General features: G+C 33.7%; 1 protein-coding gene and 1 long non-coding RNA gene across 5 annotated transcripts in view; one reads left to right on the top strand and one right to left on the bottom strand.

Annotated features, from left to right (window-relative positions):
* Positions 1–23,662, top strand: part of MAN2A1 (mannosidase alpha class 2A member 1) — a 160,286-nt gene that overhangs the window by 66,038 nt on the left and 70,586 nt on the right. For all 4 annotated transcript variants that reach the window (XM_029942682.1, XM_029942683.1, XM_029942684.1 and 1 more), the window contains 5 exons: positions 3,781–3,958; positions 9,500–9,702; positions 12,753–12,935; positions 17,548–17,662; positions 18,945–19,012. In XM_029942682.1, the coding sequence (XP_029798542.1) occupies positions 3,781–3,958; positions 9,500–9,702; positions 12,753–12,935; positions 17,548–17,662; positions 18,945–19,012 (747 nt within the window). The remainder of the gene's footprint in view (positions 1–3,780; positions 3,959–9,499; positions 9,703–12,752; positions 12,936–17,547; positions 17,663–18,944; positions 19,013–23,662) is intronic.
* Positions 14,009–23,662, bottom strand: part of LOC115294714 — a 28,435-nt gene continuing 18,781 nt past the window's right edge. Inside the window, exons 2-3 of the long non-coding RNA XR_003910083.1 lie at positions 21,967–22,079; positions 14,009–14,414 (exon numbers count right to left, since the gene is read on the bottom strand). This is a non-coding gene — a long non-coding RNA (uncharacterized LOC115294714). The remainder of the gene's footprint in view (positions 14,415–21,966; positions 22,080–23,662) is intronic.

Raw genomic sequence — 23,662 nt, forward strand, 5'->3', positions numbered from 1 at the left:
AGCCCCATGTTGGGCTCTGTGCTGACAGCGCAGAGCAGAGCCTGGATCCTGCTTCAGATTGTTTCTCTCTCTCTCTCTGCCTCTCCTCCACTCGTGCTCTGTCTCTTTCAAAAAAAAGTAAAAAACATAAAAAAAATTGTGTTCTAATGTAAACCACTCATTTATACCAGAAAAATAAGATAGGTTTTTATTTATTTTTATCATCAGTCATATTCTTTATTATCCAAAGGAGGAAAATTGAGAGAGTAAGAGGGGAACCTATAAGTAAACTACAATGACAGCCATAAACTCTACAAACCAGACCATTCTTTAACCCTATTTTTAAGACCCTAGTATTTCTGGTTTCCACAAACCTATTCTGCCTAGGTTCTTGTACATGTTATCCTTAAAAAAATTTTTCAGTAACATGGCAACACATGTAGACATGTTTTTAAACACATCAAATTGTAATACATGAATTGTATAACAATAGTTACATGCAGTGTTTTTGCCAGTCATAAGTTTGATGGTTTCTGGGAACTCCATGCTAGCATGGCTTGCTGAGAAGAAGCGATGCATCCCACCTTCCACAGGAGGGTTAAAACGGGCAAGGATGAGGCAGGTCAGTAGGTACCAACCATGGCTGCCCAAATCACCCAGGGAACTTTCAAAAAATCTCCAGGCCAACAGAATGAGAATGAAGTGCCAGCATAATCACCCCAGGTGATTGCGAAGCACAATAATAAAGCCTTTTAAGTAAAATAAGATCTTTGCACTAGGTACTGTCAAGTCTATTTATTCAAAAAAATTGCTTTTTAAAAATTGTGTGGAAAGGGAAGGTGAGATTGGGTCTCTCTCTGCCTTGACTGAGTCCTTGTTGCCATAAAATATTCCATTGTGAACCTCTCACTGTGGCACACACGGAAGTATTTTATCATGGCAGCCTTCTTGAAGCCATAGATCCCTTCTATCAAAATCCGACTATTTATAGTTTGGTTTTTTTTTTAAGCTGTTCAAGATTAGGGATCAGCCTGCTTTCGTTTTCCTGGTTCCTACAGCAATGAAAATTAGTGAGAAACTGTGCTTCCTGGGGTTAGGTTAGTAAGGCATAGGAGAACAATCCAGTATTACGTAGTGAAAGGTATAATGAAAAAGCAGAGGTAGGGGCGTGGAGAGAATCCTCTCAGCTCAGGAGGTCAGAGTTGGGATTTCTTTGAAGGCAGCCAGATGCTTTGGCTGGAGACTCTCAGGGCACCCAAAGACCTTTTGAGGCTCTTCTTTTTCTTTTTTGGTCCTGCTGAGAGTACCTGTTTAAAGTGCGTTATTAGGGAGAAAAGCCATTTTTTTGTAATCCTGTGGCTGTGTCCCATCTGACACTTCAAAGATGCCCCCCAGGAACATTCCTTGTGCTCAGTCAGTTCCAGTGATTCTGCAAGTGGTTTCCAGGCACCTGGGGGCAGAGAGATAAAAGAGTCTATTTAATACTTATGTAGATTTTTAAAAAACTTATTATAAGTCTTGAAATCTTGACACCACTGGTTACTTCACATCCAGATATCACCTTCCTTTTTACTTCATGATGAATGAAGATCAAACACGGGCCTTCCAGATTAGTGGCACTTGGTTTTTAATGCCGTAAAGAAAATGAAATTTAACTATAATTTACAGGTGATACAGTTGACACTGTTGAGTTCAGCAGGTTCCTCTACTTCCCAAATAAAGGAATACCATTTTTTATCAAGTTGAGGGTTTGTTCTCATACACAGTATTTTACATATGATGATGATTTACATGTCAAATGATAGGATGTTCCAGGGGATTTTTTTCTTGGTTCTAGTTACGGTGGCATTTCTAATCTAGTGAAGGAGGTGCAGAGCAGATTGCTGCTGTACATCTTCAAAGTCATAATCAGTCATGCCTCTGTCACTAGTGTATCATATATTTAGGGACTAACTGTCTACAGGTGGTATACATTGGTTCCTTGACTTTTCCATCTTGGACCCCTTCAGAGCAGGAGCTTGGGAGCTGGGACAGATGCTAAATGGAAAAGGCACGTTTAATGTTTGTGATTTCTTTCCTGTTATGTGTCTTATGCATATATATACAAGATATGGTATAACTAGTAGTTTACACCTTGAGATTCATTTAAATGATCACTTATTCTTTTTTATTCTGGTTACCTGGGTAATCTGATCAGGTGCTCAGTCACAGTATATCTTATATCTGTGATTTATATGTTTGGTTTTTTCACTTATTTTGATTTGATTTGTCTTTCTGTTTGATTTATTATACATGTATTTTTAAATTATAAGTAAAAATCTAAAATTGTTTTTGGTAAGTATAGAATATTAGTAAATTATTAGTAAGAATAATACTGAATACTCTACTGAATGCTAATTTCAGAAAACTATGTTATGTAAGAATATTATGGTTATATTTTACTCACTAAGTTACTAAATTTTGCTAATAATTTAATAATTGCAAAACAATTTCAGAGACTGTATTTATAAAAAGATCATGAGATTCTAAATTTAGTTAAATGTTTCTTAAAATTATTTCTAGGGGTGCCTGGGTGGCTCAGTTGGGTAAGCGTCTGAGTCTGGCTCAGATCATAATATTACGTTTTATGGGCTTGAGCCCCACATCGAGCTGTGTGCTCACAGCTCAGAGCCTGGAGCCTGCCTCGGATTCAGTGTTTCCCTCTCTCTCTCTCTGCCTCTCCCCGACTTTTGCTCTATATCTCTCTTTCTCTCTCAAAAATAAATAAACATTAAAAAATGTAAAAAAAAGTAAATTATTTCTATAAAATACCTCTTTCCATCATTGATGTCCTTTGAATTTCTTTCATAAGTTTTTATATTGTGAGTTGGAACCTACATCTGGATAACCCTTGAAATGAAAATTGGGATACTGGATAAAAAGCATATTAATTATTTATCACTAATTTCTTAAGTGTATCATTACAACATTGAGAACTACTCTGAGTTCATCTGCTTGTTTAATTTCATTTTGGAAAGCCATTCCTCTTAAATAGTAGGCTCCCTCAAATGGGCCCCGGTTCAGCATTTGGCAGCCCAACCCCACAGGATATCCTGCAGAATTAATAGAATATGAAATATAAAAGCACATCAGCACATTTAGTATTTAGCAGTCCTTTTGAGTCATGGGTGGTTAGAGCTGAGGGAGGTAGTTTCCAAACACGCTAATTCAATTCCTAAGCTTTATCTGTTGATCAGTACTGAGGACACCCTGACAGATACAGAGTTTATTGATGGCATGTGTGAAGTGAGTTGTTTATCTTCCTTTTGAAGAGGAAATAGGGTTCTATAATTGGTTTCATTCAAACTTTTTTTTTTAATGTTTAATCTGGCAAGTTTAGATCAAATTAGAGAAAGAGATCTTAAGTCAAAGCAAACTTCAAAGTTTATGTAGATGAGAAATCCTTATTGTCTTTTTTGGACTAAATGGTTTTAAAAATGGACTATCTGGGCTTCAGTCTCCATGGCTAGGCTTTCGGAGGCCATTGATGCTCCCAGTAATGATATGCCAGAGTTGGTCTGTTACTGTATTTCTCTAAGGATAAGAAAAAGTATGGGTTTTTCTCTGTGATAAGAATTTATGAATATTTTAAATGTATAATGAAAATTAGTATAGTAGTTTTTAAAAATCTGCCTTATATATCATACTAACCTAGAATTCAGGTAAAATAATACAGTATCTTTTAACATAATATGCTTTTTACTGAATTACTGCATTGTTCTATTCTTAATACTGTTACTTTTTTCCGTTTTTCTTTTGTAGGGCTGAGATGCTTCTCGACCAGTACCGAAAAAAGTCAAAGCTCTTCCGTACCACAGTTCTCCTGGCCCCACTGGGAGATGATTTTCGCTACTGTGAGCGCACAGAATGGGATCATCAGTTTAAGAATTATCAGCTGCTTTTTGATTATATGAATTCTCATCCCGAGTATAATGTTAAGGTAATGAGAAAATAATTAATTATGAAAGCGCATTTGAAGTTGAGGCCTCATTATTGAGTGAGGCTAAAACACAATTGCCTTAGTTTCTTTGTCCCATGTCCCAATATTTCCTAGAATATGTGGTCCTTATGTAAAACTATAGTTCTTAAAGAGGAGAATTCTCTAGTATTATAGTTGTATTTCTAAAGTTGTCCCTTTCCTCCCGTTCCTGTAGAATTAAAGAGGCATGATTTTTATGTGGTTGTAAACATGTAAGGTGTGATGTTCATTTTTCAGTGATGTCCTATTTTTCTACCAGAATTGAAAGTTTGTTTCTCTCTGACAGTGGCATCCTTGTGATTTAGTATTGTGACTGGCAGATGCAGATGAACATGTCATGAATTTTCCAAATGAATGTCTTGTGTCCAGAGAATACACTAGCATTTTTCTTAGATGTGAAGACTTCCAAAATCAATCATCTGCCTGTAGTGCTTACTCTTTTTTTGCCCCTTGTGGAAAATTTAAAATGTGCCTTAAAGTTTTGAGAACACCTCAAGTACCACCACCACCCCACCCCACCCCCACTTCCCATATCCATGGCTCAGCTACCACCTTCGTCAATTCTGGGTCACTGTCTTGAGCTTCACCTGTCCTCTCTGCCTTCTCCTCTGGATGATTTTGAAGGAAATCTTAGATGCCATGTGGTTTCATCTGTAACCATTTCAGTATATGTCTCTAAATGATAAGGACTATTTAAAAATATAATCATAATGTCCTTATTACATTAAAAAAACTAATTCAATAATATCATATATCCAGATAGATTCACATTTTCCTGACCCATAAAAGCATTTTTTTAGCAGATGTTTCATGAGTCACCAAACAAGAGAGATATATTAGACCCTCTGTAAGAAAACTACCCAGTGTATTTATTATATTCATACACTTAACCGTGAGACCGTAGAGTTCTGTGAAAATACTATATAGAAAGGAAGAAAATATGGCCTATCGTGAGCTTTCTAATTTCCTAAGTTTAGGCATTTCTCTGTGATAAGAATTTATGAATATTTAAATGGATAATGAAAATTAGTGTAGTATTTTAAAAAATCTGCCTCATATGTTATATGTAAGTGATGCGTCACTAAATTTTATTTCTGAAATCATTATTACACTATATGTTAACTAACTTGGATTTAAATTTTAAAAATCTAACATAAATCATACTAACGTAGAATTCAGGTAAAATATACAATTTCTTTTAACATAATACACTTCTTATTTATTTAAAAAATTTTAATCTTTATTCATATTTGAGAGACAGTGTGAGTGGGGGAGTTGGAGAGGAGAGAGAGAGGGAGATACAGAATCTGAAGCAGCTGTCAGCCCAGAGCCTGATGCAGGGCTGAAACTCACAAACCTAGAGATCATGACCTGAGCTGAAGTCAGAAGCTCAACCGACTGAGCTTAATACACCCAGGGTCCCAGCATAATAAACTTTTAATGCATTCCCCCATTGTTCTTTTCTTAATACTATTCCTATTTTCCCTTTTTCTTTCATAGGGCTGAGATGCTTCTGTTTAGTATGCATATGTTACTGTTTAGGAGATTAGAAAGCCAATGATAAGCCACATGCTCTGTAGTGAGAATTCAAGTTTATTAAGTAAATTTAAGTAATATATAGTTAAAGATACTTAAATAAGATATCAAGTGTATTCAAGATACTTACAGCTGAATTTCTACCAAATTATGAACTCTGTGCTTAAGTCTGTGCTTAAATCATCCCTAGAATCTTCTCAAAGATAAAACTCATGCACAAACAAACACTTGATTAGGGGATGGCATATGTATATGGGTATTTTATCCCTAAATACATCTTCCTAGTGAATGTTCTTGTGGTCTACGAAAGGATCTACCCCCTGATTCTGAAGAATTAATCCTGATATAGTATTCTACCCATTTCCTCCTTTGTCTACTAGCGCAATTTTTAAAATTACTTTTGATTGAAGTATCACATACATAGGAGACACAAATCCATAACTGTACAGAAAATTTTTTCAAGTTAAAAAAGTCTCATGTAACCACCATCTAGTTAAGACATAGAACATTTATAGCATCTAGAAGAGTCCCTTACATGTCCTTTAAAGCATTGTCAACTCTTATAAAAGTAAGCTTATTTTCTCTTCTGTCATCATGATCAGTGTTGTGACTTTTTAAATGTCATAAGAAGGAGATCTTAAATATCTGTTATTTTGTGTCTGGATTTGCCACATTCATGCATATTGTTGCATGCAGCAGCATATTCATTTTTACTGCTGTATAATATCTCTAGTATCCATTTGATACATATGCCACAATTTGTCCATTGTATTGTTGATGGATATTTGGGTTGTTGCCAATTTTTATTACAGCTAAAGCCATTTTGAGTATTTTGTGCATGCTTTGGTATACATCGGTGTGAGTTTATGTGAGTATAAAGTGGGATGGAAATTTTTGGTCTTTGGGTATGCACATGTTCAAACTCAGTAGATATTGCCAAACAGTATTCCAAAGTAGATTGCATTAATTATTGCATTTTATGACCATTTCAGTTCAGACTTTGTATTGCTAGGATTGTTTTTTCATTTTTATTTTTTATGATAGATGTGCTTGTTTTATTTTGTATTTCCCTGGTAGTTAGGAGGTTGAACCTCTTTTCATAAGTTTATTGCCATTTAGGTACCTTCTTGTCAAGTGCCTATTTAAATCTTTTAGTCACTTTTCCTTAAATTGGTTTGTCTGTCTTTCTGTACCATTTATAGTTCTTTTATATGTTTTGGTTTGAGTCTTTTTCAGATAAAAGTTATGCAAATATTGTCTTCTACTATGTAAGCCTAATTTTTTTTTCTTAATGCTATCTTTTGATTAACAGAAATTCTTCATTTTAATTAAATATAATATAATAGTATTTTCCTTTATGGTAAGTGCTTGTTGTGTCCTGCTTAAGAAATTTTTGTTTATACCTCATGGTCATGAAAATACATTTCTTATGAAGCTGTCATCCAGAAGCTTTATTGCTTTACCTTCAGCATTTAGTTCTGTAATGTATTTGGAATTGATTTTTTATGAATTTATGAATGTAGAGATCAGAGTGCATTTTTGCCCATATGAATATCAACCACTGTTTATTGAAAACATCAGTTTGCCTTCTACACTGTAGCATCATCTTTGTCATTAATTATGAATGAAACTGTATTTGTATAGATCTTGTATAGACTGTATTCAATTTTGTCGGTGTGACTCATCTCATACTGTCTTAATTACTGTAGTTTTAGAATAGATCTTAATGTCTGATAGCTTAAGTCTTCTAATTTTGTTTTCCTCCTCAAGATTGTATTGATTATTCTTCTCTGTAGTTCTGTATAAACTTAGGATCAACCTCTATATTTCTTCCAAAAAAATAAAGTTGGGATTTTGATTGGGATTGCTTTGAATCTATGGATCAATTTGAGTACAGTTAACTTCTTTACAAATATTAGGCCATCCATGAACATGGTATATTCCATGTATAAAAAATGTGATTGACTTTTGCATTTTAACCTTGTACCCAGTAACCTTCCTGCATTTCTTTTCTTTCCAGAATTTGTATCATTCAGTGTTGGCTGCTTTGATTGCCTTTAGATACCTTTCAAACATTTTTTTCTCTCTCTCTTTGGTTTATCTAGTTACATCTCTTCTCTGTAGGATGTTTGAAGTTATTTTGTCTAAGCTGGAAGCTTACATTTATTATTACTTTCTTTTAGTGAAAGAAAAAAATAAAAAATAAGTAATTGAATTTAGATGGCTAAAAAATTGACCTTGTATTAGCCAAGACAGTTGGTTTGCCATTGATCATCACTTACTTAACATTTAATGTAATTTTTCCTGTATGTTGTCCTGATAGAGGAGTTTGATTACCTTTACTATTAAAGGTATGTATAAGATATAATTTTTTGCCATTTAATATAAGAAACATTTACTGTTTTTTTGGTTATTTGTTTGAGTATCCCAAATATGTACTGTATTTGAACTACCAAGAGGTTCTGGAAACAAGCAAAAAATTTACTCTTAAATAATTTCTTTTGAAACTACTTTAGCATAGATAAAGGATTATATTTCAGTCATTTGGGATTAAATTAAGTGTGTAAGAAAGCCCACCAGGCCACTAACATAAAATTTGCCCTGGGAAGTTGCCAAGAAGAATGTATTTTCATCTTGGCTAATACCAAATATTAATTAAAATATTTTAAATCACCTATTTTGCTATTATAAAATTTATTGTGTCACAGTTATATTCTGATAACTTAGATTTGTCTTACTAAATCATTGTGTTTCCAGTTGAAATTTGCTTTGGCAATAAAAAATAATAGCTAAAAATTATACAATTATTTGCCAGTTGTATTTCTAAGCATTTTACTTAGAACCTTATTAGCTGTAACAGACACAGAGACAATATGTAATATGCTCAAAACCATGTATTAGGTAAGTGGTTGAGATGGAATTCAAACCCATACCATCTGGATGCAGGTTCTGTGCTATTCTTAACCACTCTGCTAGAGTGCTACTCACTTTTTAACTACTCTTAATTATTTTTCTGCCACATTGAGTTAAAATGGCTTTTAGTATCTGTCTCTCAATCTCTCTCTCTCCCCTCGTGTGTGTGTGTGTGTGTGTGTGTGTGTATGTATGTGTGTGTATGTGTGTAAGGAGGAAACAACAAAATTAGCATCTTACTGTTATTCAAAGAAATATATTCCCTATTAAATTCTATTTATTTCTAAAACCCTACCCTTTAATATCTGTTTACATAGTCTGGTATAATGTTTCTTTTTTCCTTTGATTTATAGAATAGCTTGGGCTCATAAAAATGGATTTATGTTCTGGTAATTTAAATCATTAGTTAAAAGACCTTTTCATTTGAGCAGTCAGCCCTGCAATTCTTGTCACTCTTTGTGTTTTATTTCTATTCAGTGTTACCTGCTGGTAGAGAAAGGCCATTTTTTTTTAATGACCTGCTGTTCTTAAAGTCTCCCTTATATAGAGCTCAAACTAGGGCGTGGGGAGGCCAGGAGAGTGTATATGCCTAAGACATAGGGGGAAATGCTTAATGGTTAACAAAACTGTTACTCCAGACTTCTAGAACATTTTGCTTAAATGTTGTAGCTAAGTATATGTAAATAAATTGTTTTATTTTTGCTGCTTCCTTTCAGCTTTGAGTCATCTCTGAATTATTCTATGCCCCGACCCTTGCATATTTTGAAATTCTGGAGATTTGTAAGGAATTAATTAGATTCCCATATTTGTATATCTAAATAGCTCTTCTAACCTTTTAGGTATATGCATTTTATTTTAGTTTAAATTGGGACTTGATGCAAGTAAATGAAAGAGTCACAGGTATTTTTCCCCCTGCTTTTGAGTTTTGTAAAATCTGAGCTAGATTTTCATCTTGGAAGCACATCTTAAATATTTATTATTAACTTTTCCTTTCAGTGCTAGATGTAATTTTAAGGTAGAGATGAATAATTGAAGTGTAACTTTTTTCATTAGATACAGTTTGGAACTTTATCAGATTACTTTGACGCACTGGATAAAGAAGATGTAACCAGTAGAAAGAATAGTCAATCAACGTTCCCTGTTCTAAGTGGAGACTTTTTCACTTATGCTGACCGAGATGATCATTACTGGAGTGGCTACTTTACATCCAGACCCTTTTACAAACGAATGGATAGGATATTGGAATCCCATTTAAGGTACATTTATGTTTAGATAGCTACATTAATTATTCACCTCGTTTATGTTATCATAGCCTTTTTGTAGAGTTTTGCATAATAAATGACATTTATACAGTGTTAGGATGTGTTTAATGTAACTGTGAAATTTCAATATAATCCGAGATATGTCTCCAAAGCATAATCAAACTATTACATGGGTTTTTGTTCTGGAAGGAAAAGCAGTTTATGTAATTAGATTTTTTCCTATATTTTATGTTTTATATGTTTCTAATTAATTACCTGTATTGTTTGCACACCATGATAATATTAATTGGCATTGTCATGTGTGTCTGCAGGTCAGTAGTCAGGGCAAGGGTCACAAGGCCCTCTCAGTGACCAAAATTTGGGCCGCAAAGCACATAATCTAAAACTAATGTATTTTATATGTGGGAGAACTTTACAGGCTCCATCTCAGTTCTTATTTATTAGAAATAGATTTCTGTAGGTATGCTTTTCTGCTTAGAAGAACAAAACTTGAAAGAGATGAGAACTGATGGAGGCAGAGTGGTAGGCTGAAAAAGTATACTGACATGGAGTATACCACATGGGGAAGGCAGAAGAGTCAGTAGAAAATAAAAATGTTCTAAACCAGCATTATCCAGTAGAGCTTTTCATCAGTCAGTGTCCAACAGAACTTTCTGCAGTGAGAGAAATATTCTGTCTCCATTTTCTGCACTATTCAGTATGTTGCCACTAGCCACATGTAACTGTTGAGCACTTGAAATGTGACCAGTGTGGTGAAGGAAATGAACTCTTAATTTCATTTAATTTTAATTAAATTAAGTGTAGACAACCACATGGCTAGAAGCTTTCATAGTGAGGAATGTAGTACTAAGGAACTGAGTCTTGTTTCTTGGTAAAGATTAACCAGCCCAGGGACTCCTGCGTCTCCGTGTGTGTGTGTGTGTGTGTGTGTGTGTGTGTGTGTGTGTGTGTGTGTAGCCTGGAGGTTAATTCATTTTCCTGTTACGTTCACTTTCAACTTTGTTCAGATCATGAATTCATGATGATTAATTTTCATGATGAATCTCAGTATTAAAAAGTAATGTCATACCTACTTTCTTCTGTGTACTGTTAGAAACAGTACATTTTGGAAGACCTTGTTATAAAAATCATGAATTTTTTCAAGAGTTGTACTTTGGTATAACTGTGTTTTTATTATTTTTACTGTTACCGTAAGTTCCATAATCATTATTTCAAAAGCCTGATCTTTGACTGTTTCCTGGGATATTCACAGATATGCAAAATGAATACATATTATTGTATTTGTAATAAAATAGTAGTTCTATATTAGAGGAATTTATGCATTCCTATCCAATAGAATATTAATTACCTATTATGTTATTCTAAACCTGATAAAAACAGAGAAAGTACTAAGTAATGTAGAGATTTCTTTTGACCCACTACATTTTTTGCAGTTGTGAACTATTTTTTAGTGACAAAGAAATTTGAAATGTGGATTCAACTTAATTTATTGAGCATATTTATTTTTTTGTAACTTTATTTATTTTATTTTTTTTAGAATATAACACTATTTTTTTAACATATGCAATTATTTTCCATCATTTACGATACAGTAATTACAGTGACACTCCAAATAGATAAGCAAAGTAAAAAATCAGAACCCCCAACTTCTATTTCATGTAATTAGACTTATACAGAAATTAGAAGGTTAAGTAACAACTAGTTAATCACCTAATTTCACAGCTATCTGAAGTGGCAATCATTATATAGCATATTTAAAATGAAGTACTTAGGACTGGTAATATATTTTGAAAATTCTGCTCTAAAATAAAACAAAAAACCGTATAATTGTGAATTTCAAAATGTAATTAACTTATCTGAAAATAAGTTTATTGTCTGATAATAGATACTTCACCTTATACTTATTTGTTAAAAAATATGGATAAAATAGAACAGTATAAAGAAAGTAATTTTTAAATCCCATTTTTACATTTTGGGATGTCCTTATATGTATGTATTCCTTTCAAAACCAGGAGTATGTGCTATGGATATATATGAACATATATATAGTTTCTTTCATTCAAATTCACTGTTTCTTGTGCCATGAATTTTAGAAGGGTTAAAATTTTAAAGTGGAGATTATTTAGTATCCTTTATTTCAAAATATAAAGAAATTCTTTTTTTAAGTACTTCACATTTCTTTTTCCTTATACCTTGATATATTTTTATATTGCCCTGATTTTCTCTTCATCATCCTTAATAATTATGTTTGGCATAAAGAATCTTATTACATTTTTTACTTCATCAAGCCATATCTCCTTTGAAAGAACTTCTTTTGAAGCCTATCTTGAGCCATATCCTCAGATGGAAAAAAAAAAGTGAAAATGATAAATCCTGTATTCTTGCTCACAAATTGTTTTTAAGCTCAAGTGCTTTATTCTTTAAAATGAGAAAAGACAGCATGTGTTTTATCATCTTTCGGTTTATATTGTTAAATTCTCTATAGTTGCTGAATGTTATCATTCAACACTTGGACTAGCTATTGTCACTGAGCTGTCAAGCCATCATTTTTCTGCCTCTCCTTTGCTGCTACTCTCCCACCCATGTGACCGTGTATCCCCACACCATCTCTCCTTGAATGTACCTTTGTGAGAGTGAACTGGTGATGAATTTCACGGTTTGTGTCTTTGCTGATCTTGGAGATAAGAAAGGACAGAAACTTAACCACTTCTTACTGCCATGTTGAGATATTTTTTCACTGTGTCATACGTAGTTAAACGTATCATGCCGCTGATGGGTACTGGTTTCTTTCCAAGAACGTCTAGAACACGGGCCCTTTATATCAATTTAGACATGATGTTCTCTGATAATCGATAGTTTAGATTTATTAGATGGATACCTTGATGGTTTCATAGAAATGTTTATTATCAGTATCTTTTTTTAATACATTTTACTGAAATTGTGGGTTTTTGAAAAACCACTTTTGAAAATGTATCAGTACCACATGTTTTAAAAAGTCAATATTTGTTTTGAAATAAGAATTAATGACTGTTTTATGCTACTAGGTCTGCTGAAATTCTTTACTATTTCGCCCTGAAACAAGCTCAGAAATACAAGATAAGTAAATTTCTTTCATCATCCCATTACATGGCACTGACAGAAGCCAGAAGAAATTTGGGACTGTTTCAGCATCATGATGCGATCACAGGAACTGCCAAAGATTGGGTGGTTGTGGATTATGGTACCAGGTAATATAATTATTGAAAAGTGATTATAAAACAAAATCTTGAAAAAGTTTGGGTCACAGGCTTATATCTTTGATGAAGTTGTTAATGTACCTCAGACCATATTAATAATGATATGCATTGTAAGTATTGCTATAGAGAAACATCAGTTTTGAAAGCATTTTTCAAGAAATCTGTTGACATTGTACTAGCCCTTCTAACTATTTATTGCAGTGCAATTTCTTCAGATGGATATGAAAACATTATTATAAAACTGTGTTTTCTTACGTATAGTATGGTAATTGGGGCTACCTTCCTGACCAAGGATTTGGTATGAAATGAGTCATAGCTATAATCCAGGGAGATAAAGAGCCATATTACATTGTATAGCAGCTTAATTTCCTGTTTCATATCCGGTTGTTCTCAGATACCTCATTGTTTTTTTAGAGGAACACTGACCAAAAAAATCAGCCTAGAAAATAGCCAGGAAGTAGAAGAACCTTGCAACTTTGACATACCTGAATGATCCAAGGACCTGGGATGAGAGGGGATGGCTTGGGTATTGATTTAAAGCCGTCTTCAACTCTCCTAAAGCTTGTGAAGATAAGTGAGGGAGTAGAAGCTCAGGTATTTTCACAGTGCAGAATTGGAAACAGTGATACAGTTTTAGCTCAGAACAGCAGGGGACTTTGTAAAACAGTGCTTCCCAATAAGGGAAAGGCTTACCTTTTATGATAGATTTCCATCATCATGCCCAAGTTTGGATTACCATTCATTAGGGTCAGTGTAGAAGAGATTCCTATGTTGGGGAAGGAGTTTTAGCTTTTTAAATTATGGTTTAGATTATTTTTTCTTCCAGATTTTTTTCCTATCAATAATGGTGTGCTTTGATAATATTTTTAAATTGTTAAAATATGCTCTGATTTTCTTGTAATATAGATTTTAAAAGTGACTCTTTTTGAAATAAATGCTCCCGTATGTGAAAAGTGTATACAGCACATAAAGTCAACATTAAAAGTTGATCCACAACTGATATTACTAATCATAATAAGTGTTAATTAAGATTTTAGTTACAATATTTTGACTCTTTGGGGAATAAAATCTTGAGGTTTCTTCAGTTTACTTGAGTCCTTAAGAATATATTTCTTAAAAATCTTCTCAGTTTTCTTGTGGCAAATGTATTTGGCCTCTGCTGAGGTTGAGCTGGGCTTAAAGTGGAGAACACTCCCTGGATGGTGATAACTGGTTTTTCTCCCACAGAAGGCATTTTTGAAAGGTCAGATCCTCAGAAACTTAAAAACCATTTGCAGGCAAAGCAAATGGCCTTGGCATCGATCCAGGATAACTGTTCAGTTATGGAGTCAGATGGACTAACTTGCTTTTTAGGGTCAGCACCACCCTCTCCACTCACTGTTCCCCCACATCATGGGTCATTCGTGCTGCTTTCCTTCCCTCACAACCCCATCCTATGAGGCATTCAGAGGTTTACTGATGCTGGTTTCCCTGTAAAACAAATATATTTATTACTATAAGTAAATATTTTTTAAAATAAAATATCTTTAAAAAATTTCATTGGAAAATATTTTACTAATTTACTGAGAGTACAATGAAATTAGCCCTTGTTTTTTGGAAACAAGTATTAGTTTTAAATATAGATTCCACCTGCATATCCATTAAGAAGATAAATAAAAAGAAAAGTTATTTACATAATGAAATACTAACACAAAGAAAGGATAGGGATACTCTTAATAGATAGATTCAAAAATCGCTGAGATATATTGTAAAACAAGGCAAAAGCCAAACAAAACAAGTTACAAAAACAGTGTATATAACAATAAAAAAATTTTTTAAAAAGTAAAGTCAGATCCTCCATTTTTTTCCTTTTCACCTGTTCCTAAACTTTCTTCGTTTATTGAGAGTTTAAAAGTGAAGGTGCTTAGATTCAAAATAGAGTTTGTGAGAGGAAATAAAGAAGTCATTCTTCTGCATTGTCTACCTGCTCTCTCTGGCTGCCATTTTGAAAGAGAGTTGGGAACAGGTCATTGAGTTTTTGCTCATGAACATTTTTTGTCTCTTAACCTTTCCAGAAGGCCTGTCATTAGGTCTTCCATATGTTTGGTTATGCTTTTAGCATATAAAAACATCCCAGTGCAAAATTGCATCTTAGAGAAAAAAAACAATTTTCAAATTGTACTTGACATTATAAATTTGCTTTGCGAGCACTTCACACTTCATTGAAAACTCATACACAATTATCAAGTCATTAGCGTAGACATTTTAAGTAGGAAATTGGAAAACATAAGTTAGAGAATTACAAACAAAGCAGCAGCTAGCATTGGGCATTCTCTTGTTCTTGGACTGTTGACTGTTTATTCAGATGTTGGCAGAAGTGTCCCTGTGAACAAGTGTATGAGTTAACGATTGCATTTGGCTGCTAGTAATAGCAACTTGTAATTGAATAAATTCTGTCCTACTTATTCTTATGCCATGTGAAAGAAGTTTGAGGGTCCTCAGTTCAGGTCTGGCAGCTCCACAGTGCCAACAGGGACCCAGACCCTTCTAGCTTTCTCTTCTGCCATCTAAGGGTGATTCATAGAGTACTACTCTCTCAAGAGTAGGTTGAATGTTTATATAATTATAACGTGGAGAGCAAGAATACATCATGGCTATTTGAAGGTTAATTCCTAATCATGGCATGAAAAAAGGAGTGAAACTGGGGCAATGTGGGTGATCAGTGTTCAGCATAAAAGTGGATAATGGGGTTATGTGGAAGAGAAGAAATGGTAATGAGATCAGTTAAAGATTTAAAATTCTGTCAGTTCTTACCTTGTAATTAAGGTAGGTAGGAGAAAAAATGAACAAAGGGTTAGTATTAGGGTCCAAGCATAAAGATCAAACTGTTCATTGAAACAAACATGATAATACCTGCTTTGAACAGCAGTAATGATAACAAAGTAGAAAACTGATTTCTAAGTGATGTTTCCTGAGTTATTCCATACTAATAGGATAAGAGCATGTTAGGAAATTAGAGTCTCTGAAAAATCCAACAATGCTGAAATGTTGAAACATTAAAATTTTGGTTTACCCAGTGTTTCCCAAATGTATTTACTGTGTTTAGTCTTGTTTTGCTTTAAACAAAACAGCTTTATACATCCTGAGAAAGCATTGGGGAATACTGTATCAGTACTTAGTGCTTATCTCATTAGAAAACTGTGTGCCTTCTGGTTACAAACATTGATTTGTGGCATTCTCTGTTTAGTTAGGACTCTTCAGTGCACTGTAATATATATAAGGTTTTAGCTGATGGAGAACATGACTTTTATTCTTCAGGTTCAGACAGCCTAATAAAGATAGTCATGTAGATAATAAAAATAAACTTAGATCCAGGGGCTTGTTTCTAGAACTGAGTTGTAGTCATTCATATTGTCTCTTAGTCTGGTAAGAACACTTGTTAGCATCTAGGAAAATATTTGAATAGACTGAGAAACTTAGCTGGTTGATGGCCTGAATTCACATCCACAAGACTTTAACACCGTGTCTATATAATACGTTTCCCTAGTTAATTAACTTATGATTATGATCACTACATCTTTGAAGGTAATCTCAATGCTGTACACAAAGAAGTTATTTCTAATTCTCTTATGATTCTTTTTTGATGTTGTTGCATGCCAGCAAAAATGTTCTTAATGTATAGATCCAAAATTGCTTGCTATATTGGGGAAAACGATGTAATCACTCTAAAACATAATAGAGTCCATGGTTGATTAAAGCATGAGTCACCATGTTTCTCTACAGATTTCAGTGAGTTTACTTAGGGATACCTATTCTTTAAACAAATAAGACCAAACTTGAGAAAAACTTCATACAAATTTCTTTACTATGTGTAGTGTTTCAACAATAACTGGTAATATACCAAGATTATATTCTGGAATTGATTTTGAGTCAGCTGATTGGTATACATTCTCTTTGGTTCCTCTGACAATAAAAATACAATTTGAATACAGTTAGCATTCTTAATGATTAAGAAAAGTTAACAGAGACAAAGACAATTTCATTAGCCAAATGTGTGAAAACTTTTTTTTTTTAACAAGAACATGAAATGAAACATGGTAAAATATTTATTTGAATTCATCAGGAATTTTGAATTTTTTGAACTGTGTATACTGTGTATAGTGATTGAATTTTCTTGTGAGCAAGAGTTCATACCATGTCTTCTCTTGCTATTTCAACACTTGATAAAGAATTTTCTAAAGTATCAAATCACTTGTTTGGTAAGAATGGCTTATAGCTCTTAGAGTGATCATGCAGGGTATTCTTGTTGTTTGCCATGATATTCATAGAAAGTATCAGTGGTTTAAATAAAAAAGAATCATTTCTAATAAGTTAATGTGTTTCAGGTATGTCCAGAAAGTTTATTTTAAATGAATACCCATTAGTGATATCTTCTGATTAACGCCTCTTTTTTTTTTTTTTCTAAGTACTTAATTGTGAGCAAAAAAGTCTCAGTTCATTATAGGTTTCACTTTGTGAAGACCGGATGAAAGTAATGGTGGTTTGGCCGTTATTAAAGAAACTGAAAATATTGTATACAGATGTTTGAATTACTTCTCAGACCGATAACATTTTTGGTTCACAGACTCTTTCATTCCTTAATGAATTTGAAGAAGATAATTGGATATTCTGCACTACTTCTTATTTTGAAGGACAAAAACTCATACAACTCTTATTCTTTTGATAACCTCCTAGAAATGGTTAGTTGATATCTTTTATATTCATCATAAAAATGTGTGATTCTTTTGTTTTTAATTTGGAAAGGGGGATGAAAAGCTCAGTGAAAAGAAACATTGAAAAATAGTGATTTCCTTGTACTTTTGTAGAAAGAATTTGTTTCATTTTATATGAAATATCTGTGTGTGCTTCTTTCCTATCAGTGTGTCTGTAATTTGATTTATGGTGTTTATTTTGTTCTCCTTAAATCTAAGCATGAAAAATAAAATAATGAACTTATTTTGCTATGTGAAACATACAGGCTTCTAAAACATTCAAGATATTTAAGATACACTGGGCATTATAATTAGTTATTTTTGTTATTTAAGTTATTGGCTTAAATTAGAAGCCCCTTGGTGTTTGAACTTCTGTAAATCCTTAATTTGTTCTTGCTGAACTTCAGTTTGAATGATCCTAAATTGTCTTCTGGTTTTAGGATCAGGCCATGGAGCTCTGTGGGCAGTGCTCAGATGTGTGTAACATAGAGGAGTGGTTGAGGAATTAAAAAGTCTAGCTTTTACCCTCAACCTCTGAACCTGATCTCATGGCCCTGAAAAAAGTTGCTTAATACCTATGAGCGCTGTAAGAAGAAATGATTCCAGACATGGCTTGTATTGTTAGGATCAGATGAGCCAATAAAACAGAACATACTCTGAAAGGAAGAATCTGCTCTTCTGCAGCAAAGAAGAACAGTTGAAAAAAATGGTTGATTGCAAACCTCTTGAAACTTCCTCTTGGCAGCTCAGATATTTTAAAATTGTAATTTTTTAATCATTAGAGTCTATTGTGAACAATAGGCTTTGAAATTTTGCCTGTAATTGGAACCTACACATCTGGAATCAGAGATAATAACGTCAATATTTTCATATGCTGGTGTTCATAATTAAATTATGGTTACAAATTTTCATATTAAAGTAAAAAATCCAGTAAATGGACATACATTGCTTCAGGATATGAAACCTATGATACAAAGGGTAAAATAGTAAAACTTTCTGCAAAATTACCTTTAGAACTCTGGTTTATTTGGTTCCTAATTAGACTCTGGTGTCTGTAACATATGCTGCCCTGAAATCTAAATCCATACCCATATATATGCACACACACAAGAATTACTTATTTTGAACTTTGATGGACTTTGTATAGCTAGAAAGAAGATTTTTTTCCCCATTGTGCCCTTTTTGGGATATTTGTAAATACTATTATATAGCTGATTTTGAAACTTAAGTTTTAAAGGTAAAATTAAAAAATGTTTGCTTATTTTTATAGGATTTCAAACAAAACTCACAAAGTTCCCTACCACAAAAGACTGTAATAACGCTGAGTGCAGATCCAAGGTAAATACATAATTTTTCATAAAACTTTTGCTACTGTTCTGACTTGATGTTCTTGCTTTTTAACATTCTTTGCCCATGCCAGGATATATTTGGAGGCAGTGTTTTATTCAGTCAGTTTATTAATGGCACAGAATTTTCTGAAGAAATGGATTTTCTTCCAGGACGGTCATGTTCAGTGTTAATAGCTAACACAGTGCTTGGTACATTGATTGCTGAATGAACTATTATAACAAAATTTTTTACAGATAGCTGGGATGGTATGGGATTTATGATTCTTTCTTAACTCGCTGTTTACTTATCTTATTTACAGTAATCCCTGATCCTCCTTTTAAAATGAAGAAAGAAACTTAATTATTAAGGATTTACTGCAAACTGTTTACTAGATAACTGTCATTATGCTGGTCAGACTGTCTCATTTTAGCATTGTGAATTTATGTTAAGGTAATTGGGAAGGGTGCTCAGTTGACCTAAAAATGGAGTGACTAATTGGTGGCTACCTCTGATTTATAAAGAAATGTTTGTGTTTTTATTAGTAATTATTTAACCAAGTCATCTGTTTTTAGTGACCAAATATCAATAGATCCGTACCACAATACCCAGATATGTAGTGTATTCTTAGGTCATATAACGTTTTACTCTGTGAGGAATTTAGTATTTAAAAATTGTAGGGTAAAAGAATAATTGTAAAGGATAATTCATGATTTTAACTAGGTATTCTTTATTAAAATTATTTAAAAATAAATGAAATAAAAGTATTACAGAAAATATACAATTGCTATAATAAAGTTGACATTCTGGTTAAGCATAGAATAAAGCCTTAGTTGGCTAAATTTCTTCAAGAGATAGACTTAAAACATATACGGTTCATACCTTAGAACAAGAAGATAAGTATTTTTTAGTTACAGTAAAGCGTCACTAAAGTAATGGCAGAGAAATCCTACATTTCTTTTTTTTCTTTGACCAGAAAAAGAAGAGATAAACTGGGAAAGATTATGTCTTAACTTGAAAGTCCCTTCAGATTCTGTGTCTCCCTCTCTCCCCCTCCCCTGCTCACACTCTGTCTCTCTGTCTCTCTCTCTCAAAAATAAACAAACATTTAGAATTTTTTTCTAAAAAAAGGAGGGGAGGTCTTGCCTGGGTGGCTCAGTCATTAAGTGTCTGACTTTGGCTCAGGTCATGATCTCGTGGTTCATGAATTCAAGTCCCACATCAGGCTCTGTGCTGACAGGTCAGAGCCTAGAGCCTCCTTCAGATTCTCTCTTTCTCTCTTTCTCTCTCTCTCTCTCTCTCTCTCTCTCTCTCTCTCTCTCTCTCTCAAAAATAAACATTAAAAAATTTTTAAAGAAAGTCTTGTTACAGTCTTAAAAGCTTTCAAATTGCCAGGTCATGAAAGAATAGTGATATTGCAATTATGAAATATTTTCTCTGTCTTAAAATAAGTAATTTTTTGATATATTTGGAGTTATATGGCTATTTCTTAAACATCGCTCCCCTAATGAACTGTGGTATCCATAGATTTCTTTGGCTTTAGGCCTAATCCTCTTAACTTTTTCCTTCTTTTTCTGTTTTGGTGAGGGAACTTCTTTTGTTTCTGCTGACCGAAAGAATGCATTATGCTGGGTGTAAGCAATTCTTGCCCCTTCTGCACCCCATAAGTCATCCTTCGGGTGCATGGAAGCGTGGGTGGGATGGAGCCATAGTGAGTAAGAAACCCTGTGGTTTCTTTTCTTCCTCTGCTGTCCTTGTTTTAACCATCAGTAAGTGATAATTCAGTCTTACTTCCGCTGAAGAAAGAAAGGAGATACAAGTTTGATATTGAGGAGTTCTAATAGAATTTTTGAGACTTTTAGTAAAATTGTCACTTTTTAATGTTTCCTTTTAAACAGTTTGTATTTAAACCCTGTTCATCTTAATATTACTTCTTCACAGTTCTTTTCTATTAAAGGTCAATGCTCCTACTGTTTCTGTAGTTAGGTGAGTTGGGGACCTTAACACTTGTCAAATTCTTACTTTTATCTGTTTTGTACTTGAGGACCTCATGAATAGAACTACTTATTCTTCCAGTTTTAAAATCTATATTTTACTTGTTAGCCACAAATAGTGAGTCACTCTCAGTAATACCGCTGAAGAATGGAGGAATGATGGTAACCTTTAAAATGGAAGAATTTGATACCTTTATTTAGCAGGTACTGAAAGTGAAATACTTGTCTGCACTTCTCAGTCTTTGAGTTGGAAGTTTCAGAAGTACGGTCGTGGGTCTTTCTCATTCTTCATGAGTCTTACATAATCATCTAAGGCTTAACATTATTTTGATTATCAGCATAATTCTTATTTGAGCAACAAATTATTAATCTAAATAAAACATGCATTCTCAGTGAGGGAGGCACCCTGCCTAGGAGGGTAAAAATAACCTTAAAGGGATTCTTGAGGAGTTTGTAAAAAAAAAAAAAGTACTATTTTTTTAAAGATATGAAAATAGTACATAATAGTACATAACAGGCATACCTTTAAGTATATTAAAATTGTATGAGGGGGATGAGTAGCAAAAAAGGTCTCAAAAGTGTCTTCAAGGAGTTATGTAAAAAGATTGGGAACCAATGACCGAAACCCTTACGGTTTCAATAACACATGTAAATGAATTTGATCATGTTGTTGGCAACATTAGTTACAGCTGTATGATTTAACATAGTTTAGTTTGTGAGTATTTAAAAAGTAGTCCTTAATCTGCTCACAGTGATGTAATGTATGTCGATGTGCCTGCTTGAGTCCACAGGTTACCTGAGTTAAAAGTTAGAGCACCCTGAACAAGTAATAAATTTTCTAGCCTTAAATAATCCTTAATTGCACAGAGATGTTTCTTTTTCTCTCTGCACACGTACAACTGCCTAAGGAAACCCACTGTAAAAGAAACTTGAATACCAAGATTTAGAGGATGAGGAGCTCAGAGGACTTACAGTATGGAAGGTAAACTGTGGAAGGCAGGGATTTCAGTCTTTCGTATTCAGCCCTTCAGGCAGGATGGAAACAAATGTTGCCACAGCTCAGGCCAGAAAGTCATGTGTTTTGACTGTGTAAAGGAATTTTTTTTTAAACATGGTTAATTTGAAACACCACCAGGTATACAACTAAAAATATATTGAGATAACTTCTATAAATCTGAAAATTTAATTTTTCAAGTAGAAAATTTTTAGTTTGAGAGTAATTTATTCAAATCAATTATAAATCTATTAATTACTTTTAATTTTTAGCCAAGCATTTATTGGTAAGGGATCTTATATCTTTTTTGGCCAGAAAAAAAGAAGGGATTAACTTTAAAAGAAACCATCAACCATGTGGAGATACAAAAGAAGTCAATGTTTTGAACCTTGAGTTGCTTCAGACTATCAACCAGATATAAAAAGTACTTAATTCCAGAAAAGGCACTTGATACCTCCATTGCCCTTTACTTGTTGAATGGTTCTCCCTGGATGGCTGCCCAGCACCTCTAATTTAATTTCCTCTGGTTTTCTCCATGCGTGCTGTCCTTTAGGATCATAATCTTTGTTAATAGCGTCATTCTCTTTTTGGTTGTCTAGATTCCAAAACCCCAGAACCCACTTTGACTTATACCTTTTCTTGTTCTTTAAGTATCATGGACTGCAGAGTCTTGGATTTTCCCCTCTACTCATCTCTGACATCCATCATCTCCTGCCTTCCTGTTACTTTCTGGTTTCAAGTCATTTTTTTAACGTTTTACTTGAACTACTGTAATGACTTCCTGCTCTTTTGTCTTCAGTTTCTCTCTGCCTCTAATTTATTGCATGTAGTTGTCACAGGAATCAACCCACAGCAGAACCCTGAGAAACCCACAGAGAACCTGCATGAAAACAGCAAGTTTTCTAGGACTTAGCCTCAGAAGTCCTATAAGGTTCTTCCCACTACATTCTTAGTCAAGCAAGTAAGTAACTAAGGTCAGTTGAAGTTCAAGGAGAGGGAATTCTTCTCCATTACATGATGTGAGGAAGCAGTGAGAATGATGGCAGTCATCTTGAAGACCGTACCACAGTTTACCCACTGGCCACTCCAGTGCACGTACGAACTATATGTGCAGCATTCCTATTCCTCTCTAGATGCCCAAAGTGTCATCCGTTACTCAGGCCCTAAATACTCATCTAAATCAGGTCCAAAATGACTCACTTATATGCCTGTGAATGGATTTTGCCTTATTTCCATCAGTATAATTACTTGAAGTTAATTCTACTAGATTGTAAACTCCTTGATGGTAGGAACTATTTCTTTTATTTATTTATTTCCCCCAACATGCCTTTGGAAGTATACTCAACATAGCAAGAATTAAATAAAGACATGTTTCAATACAATTAATTATTGATTGAAGAGAATATGAAATGTTAGACACCAGATGCACATAGGACATGGCTCACATTATATGTGAAAATGTGGTATCCTGGTATGTATTTTTCCTAAATAGTTCTTTCATCTAATATTTGGAGTTGGGATGCCAAAGGGCTTCCAAATACACTACTATTACAAACAAAAATAAACTACAATTAGGAAGAGCTTTGAATTTGCTCAGCATTTGGACAGTTGCTCACTTGAGATTTTAGAGTTTCATAGCACGAGACCTGAAAACTTTTAGGTTGCATCTCAGCA

The sequence above is a fragment of the Suricata suricatta genome, chromosome 6, assembly GCF_006229205.1.
Source record: "Suricata suricatta isolate VVHF042 chromosome 6, meerkat_22Aug2017_6uvM2_HiC, whole genome shotgun sequence".
In the NCBI taxonomy this organism is placed as follows: Eukaryota; Metazoa; Chordata; class Mammalia; order Carnivora; family Herpestidae; genus Suricata; species Suricata suricatta.